At 35.6% G+C, this 5,740-nt stretch overlaps 1 protein-coding gene across 3 annotated transcripts; it reads right to left on the bottom strand.

Moving 5' to 3' along the window:
• Window positions 1-436: 436 nt before the first annotated feature.
• LOC113288328 lies at window positions 437-3,903 on the bottom strand. 3 transcript variants are annotated; one of them, XR_003330574.1, is made up of 7 exons: window positions 3,602-3,903; window positions 3,437-3,479; window positions 2,454-2,640; window positions 2,132-2,229; window positions 1,826-1,898; window positions 1,201-1,261; window positions 437-979 (listed from the first exon to the last, which is right to left on the bottom strand). XR_003330574.1 is itself a non-coding variant. In XM_026537333.1 (6 exons), exons 3-6 carry the CDS (start codon window positions 2,473-2,475, stop codon window positions 770-772), a joined length of 366 nt encoding a protein of 121 aa, XP_026393118.1. In that variant the 5' UTR covers window positions 2,476-2,640; window positions 3,437-3,479; window positions 3,602-3,903; the 3' UTR covers window positions 437-769. The 3 variants fall into 3 exon arrangements, 2 of the variants coding, with proteins under 2 accessions (XP_026393118.1, XP_026393119.1); XM_026537333.1 differs by lacking the exon at window positions 2,132-2,229; XM_026537334.1 differs by lacking the exon at window positions 2,132-2,229 and having other exon boundaries at window positions 1,859-1,898.
• Window positions 3,904-5,740: the final 1,837 nt, after the last annotated feature.

Raw genomic sequence — 5,740 nt, 5'->3', positions numbered from 1 at the left:
AATCAGATGAGAATCAACAGGATATCAAAATTAATAACAGATAACATATCAAAAATAAGAATGGAAAAACAAATCAAATAAAAAATCCAACAGAACATAAGCAAAACCTAGTAAATTGGTATGTCAACATCGGAACATGAAATCGAAACAAAAAAATTTAATCGAAAAGATCTACATTGATGTTAACAAATTCAAAACCTAGAAAATAAACAAAAATTCAAAAACAAGCTTAAAAGATCTAAAAAACGATTCAAAAAACTAAATTAAGCTTCAGAAACCTAAAATAATAGATCCTAATCTTACAGAAACTAAAACATAGAATCGAATCAAGATTAAAAAAAAAATCAGAATCAAAGATTGGAATAAAAACGAACGAACCTGAAGCTTTGCTGAGTAAATTGAATCTCTCTCGGTAATCAAGGACAAGTGAGGCTAAAGCTCGCTGAGTAAATTGAATCAATCTCTCGATAATCAATCTCTCGAAAATAAACAGGATATACTGAAACTGAAAGTGAGGCTAAACTGGGAAATAAAAAAGAAAATAAACGAATTTTGAAAACTCTGGTCCTCCAAATAATTTGTTGGCTGCTTTTGGGTGTGCCCGTGAGATTTTGTGAAGGTGGGTTTCATAGTAGGAAAATGTGTAAGAATGGGTCTCCCTGTAGTTTTCACATTTAGATATCTCTGATTGTTGTATCTTCGCGTCACTTAATTCTATTCATCGTGGTAACTCAATGTTGTATAACCAAAGAAACACAGTAGTTTTAGATTATTTGCATGCTAGTGTTTGTGGTGACTTGTGAACTTTAATATCATGGCTTGCCAGCATAATCAAATATGGTATTGGGGTTATGGAAGGACACTCAGGTGTCATATTTTCTGTCCGATCTTCAAAAAAAAATTCAAAGCCAGTACCAGCTGTAGAGAAAATGGCAACACCTTTTTCCAATCCAAAATCCAAAATCTTTGTGTTGCAAGTCTGTTAATTTTCACATTGCAATAGAGAAATCACTATACGAATCAAAACATAAAAGTAATCTCGCATGTCTGTTAATTTTAACATTGCAATAGAAAAATCACTATACAAATCAAAACATAAAAGTAATCACTGTAAGTGTGATAGCTGAATCCATATTATGAAGGAGTTGCATACTCAGTCAAGTAGGATATTTGAACTTCTATAAAGTCTTTATAACTAACCTGTGTATTTGCACTGTGAAGAAATGCAGATTCCACAAAATTGGTTGGAAGTAGGATCCACCTACATACAAATTAGCTCAAAACTATCAGTGAGATGGTAAAATAGAAGTAGTATCAAATAAGAAAGCAATCAATGCACGAAGAACTTTCTCTTGAATAATTGGTTATCTAAGCTTCCAAAGGACATCAAGTCGCACGAACTTATCAAAATCTTTATTTATATTATTGAATTAAATTGAGACGGTGATCAATCATAACTGACATATGCTCTATGGGAGATCAAGCTGACAGTAAACATATATTGCATATAATAGTATGTGAACCGTAACCATAAAATGAGTGTAGTTATTCAGTTTTTGGAAGATTCTAAGCTGTTATACCCTAATCCACAAATTTAAAGATCCAAAAAAACAAAAATCTAAGAGAAAATACCCAGCCATAGGCATAAGACAATCTGCAATGTCTTTCTTCAAAAACTTCAACATATATAGCATTGCTTTCTACACTACATAAAGTCTAGCTTAAACTTAGATCAACTTAAATTTATGATTTACTACAAAAACAAAAACCCCACATTGAATGTCACCAAATGAGTTAGAAATGATAATTTCCTGGTGTACGGTACCTGATGGGCACACGGATTGAAGGTCTGAAATACCTGGAGATAGGATACTTGGCGTCCAAATAAGTACATCCAACTGCAATGAGCAATAAGATGCAACTTCAGTTACTTCAACCAATTGCTCTCCAACAATAATACTATAATGGAACAGTAAGAATTCACAACTAATAGAGTTTGACCCATATTGTATATAAAGAGTGATAGTAAATTCAAACATACATGCTACGCAATTAAAAATACCATATGAGGGGTTAAAAATTACACTCCAACCTAAGAACTAATACAATTGTAACAGGAAACGACTAATACCTAATATAGTTGAAGGAGTATGTGAATCTTCAGGGAGTAGGCAACTAAACTTAGACTAATTTTATAGATGTTGTGGCCGTTGCGCGGCAGCAAGAACCCTGGAAACATAAGAGCCACGTTTCAGATGGTTTCAACTACAGAAAAAACTAAGGCCATCTATAGTTAACATCTGAAACACCAAGATGATAAAAGACCATCTATAGTACAAACAAACAGAATCCACAATCAATACTCAAAGTCACATTCTAGGTCAAGGGAAAAGGAAATGTTCCATAATATTTTCTTACAAATTAATATAAATGAAAAATCAAGCACAACTGACCTGCACCGACAAGACGGGTCATCCATTTTGTGCCTTTCACTTTCTTGATATTCGAACACGGGTCATCCAATTTGTGCCTTCTTCGGCCTCACCAACATGGGAGAAGGTTTTGTAGGTTTTTTTCCTGGCATGTGGAAGGGTTGTTCACAATCTGGGAACCCATTTGAAATCAGTGAAAGAGTATGGACTGCATAAAATTGGAAACAAATAGTCAGCAAAAGTAACTTTTCAATGACAAAAACAAATATAGATGGCACTCTTGACAGAACACCTTAATAGACACAATTAAAGTAAAAAAGATAAGAAGCAAAGGTGTATATGATGAAGCAGCTCAGTACACTCTCGCTTGATATACTGCAAATATATGCAAAGTCGCTGCATATATGCAAAGCAGCAGCTACAGAAGAAAAATAGACCGGATCCAAAAAGGGATTTACTATTAGTGTGGTTTATGAAACCTTCATGGTATTTTCTGCACTCAACTAAATTCCGAAATATTCGGATTAAACTCAACAAAAAGTTCCAAGCACCAAATGAGCCAATTTGAATTAAATTATGATAATGAACGTAGAGATACATGTGATGTTCTTCCTGTGACTAATGTGGATCATATGGTTCCATGCAGGATGCTCATATTTGAGTATATCTTGCATCAGAGAAAACCAATTGTAAGGATGCTTTTCTAGGTAATTGAACGACAGCCTAATACGACAGCCAAAATGTTCACTCTCCTTTCTAATTTGTTGTGTGAAGACCCTAAACCCCGTGTATGTTTCCTTTTGCATTTTTTGTTCTTCAACAGTGTCAATTACCTGAAAAATTAAAGCGTAAAAGCTAGAAATATTCTACAAAATTCAACAGTTGCAAATTTCAGATAAAGTGGAAATTTCAGAAAAGAATGCAGTTGCTCCAAATTCGTCCCCTATTAATGTGCTTATGTTTTGCCTTTCACAATTTAAAATCAAAGTCAGGAACTCAATTACCTAAGATGGATGGCTCCTCTTTTCCCAAAAGAACAGTTGAAACCTGCAAATGATGAACTTAGAAGCTTAAATAAAAAAATTCAATCAAACGATTAAAAAAAATTGAAAAGAAATTAATAACAAAAAATTGGCAAGATCAAACTTAAATTGAAAAGAATCCATTACCTAGAGCATGCGTCTGAAACACGGTAAGATGATGACCTATGTAAGTGTTTATGTAGGGGAATATTTGTAACGTATGAGGAATTAAAGCGTCTTCAATTCGCCGATGCTCGAAAAGAATGTTTTCTAGTTTCTTTTTTGCCCAATTCGCCAATGAGAAGAGAAGATCGCGGGATAATATGGTAACGAAATAGGATAATTAAGGGAAGAGATCTCCTCTGATCTGTAGTAGAAGAGAGGCGCAGATACCTGCCCTAATTTCATCCACGATTAGGGCTAATAATGGAGAGAAAGAGGATAATGTGAAGAAGATGTGAATTTGTAACGGAAGAAGATAACAATAATGCATGATATTGTGCAACGGAAGAAGAGGAAAATAATGGAGAAACCAATCTGAACGGTTGGATCTGGGAGTAAAACATAGATGGACTTTCAGCCACGACTTATATTTCAAGTTTGAGTGTTTTGAGAGCACATGATAGCCGTCGATTGCAATAAAACTCTCAACTGCAACCGTCGGATCAGACCAAAACCATTTGTTTTTGTAAGAGATTTTATGAAAACAATTAAAGAAAAATGAATATGCCAAGTTAGTTTAAGAACTGGAGTCTGAGCAACTGCAGTGGTGCGATCAAAACCAAAGATCAAAGATCAAAAAAAAGATCAAATTTTGGGTTTAGTCCGTGTTGTCACGTAACGGTGGCGATTAAAATTTGGTCGCGCGTAATTTAAAGATCCGCCCCAAAAAAATTTCATCGGGCGTATCTCAAATGTCCGCCCAATCAATCACCAGGCGGACTTTAAGTTTACGCCTGTCAACAGGCGTACTTTAAGTTTACGCCTCATTTTTTTTTTTTTTTTTTAATTTGAATTTTCATCGGGCGTAATTTAAATCTCCGCCCGTTAACAAGCGTACTTTAAATTTACGCCCAGCAACAAGCGTACTTTAAATTTACGCCCGACTATATTAGGATTTGGTATTTGGTCGCGACCAAATATGGTCTGGAATTTGATCTTTGGCTGGGATTTGATCTTTACTTCGTCCCACTGCGTCACGATCTCATCCCAAATTTTTGGTTATACTCGCCCACTGTGGATGCTCTCAGGTCCAAACAAACGGGGGAATTTAGACAATCAATTAAAAAAATGAATATGCCAAGTTAGTTTAAGAGCTGGAGTCAGGTCCAAACAAACGGGGGAATGGTCTGACTTCTCAAGGTCCGTGTTTACCTGAAGGCCAGGACCGTTAGGCTCTATCATTTGCTTTTAGACTAAGGACCATGAGATGTTTCCACCCAATATCTTTAAGCGGCTGAAAATGTGCTTCTCAGTGTCCACTTTCGTACGTTTCTTTGGATGTGGAAGTGTTTAGTAGACTTTGGGAAAAACAGGTTTTTTCTTTCCCCGTAATAACACCGAACCTGCTCAATTTGCTCACACTTTTTTGTTTTGCACGAGGGTTCCCATTCCATACCATTCGCTTGCTACTACCATTTTTCTAGTAGCACAACCAAATAGAAAAGTGATAAATCAACAGATAAAATGATATGCAAACATAAACTATAGCAAAATGAAATAGAAATCAACACAAGCATATACGTGGTTCGTCAACGGAGTGTCTACATCCACGGGTGAAAGAGAGTTAAAGTGTTTATTATGATTATTGGGTTACATTGAAGGAGCTCCATTCAAGAAGCTCTTTCAGTTTTTTAGATAGTAGGAAGAGAAAAAGAAAAGTCTTGTAAGTTGTCGGTGGAAAAGAGCAGAAGGAAAAAGTCCTCTCTCCATCTTATCTTCTGCCTTTTTATCAAAGATCTTTGCTTAACTTTGACGCATCCTTAGAGGTGATGTTGTGTGCGCCATTGCTTTATGTTGTATTGCTTCAACTGTCGATGGTTGCCACGTGTCCATTCCAGATTATATTATCTACAATTTGCCCCTTTTCTTGAGGGTTGATGATGAGCGATCCTTAAGAAAAATTACCTTCGCCCTGCTCTTCCGTGCTTTGGTCAGTGCATCCTTCTTCCGTCTTTTGTGCTCTTCGTGAAGAAATTTCGGTAAAGAATAAACTACGTCGAAGTATTAATACTTGCCCCTATTCTTTAGCGAAAGTTTGAAATGTTCCTGCATAGAAAAATGTAC

Source organism: Papaver somniferum, chromosome 6 (assembly GCF_003573695.1).
Source record: "Papaver somniferum cultivar HN1 chromosome 6, ASM357369v1, whole genome shotgun sequence".
In the NCBI taxonomy this organism is placed as follows: Eukaryota; Viridiplantae; Streptophyta; class Magnoliopsida; order Ranunculales; family Papaveraceae; genus Papaver; species Papaver somniferum.
Note: the sequence above shows the minus strand (reverse complement) of the source record. Positions and strands in the feature narration are given on the sequence as shown.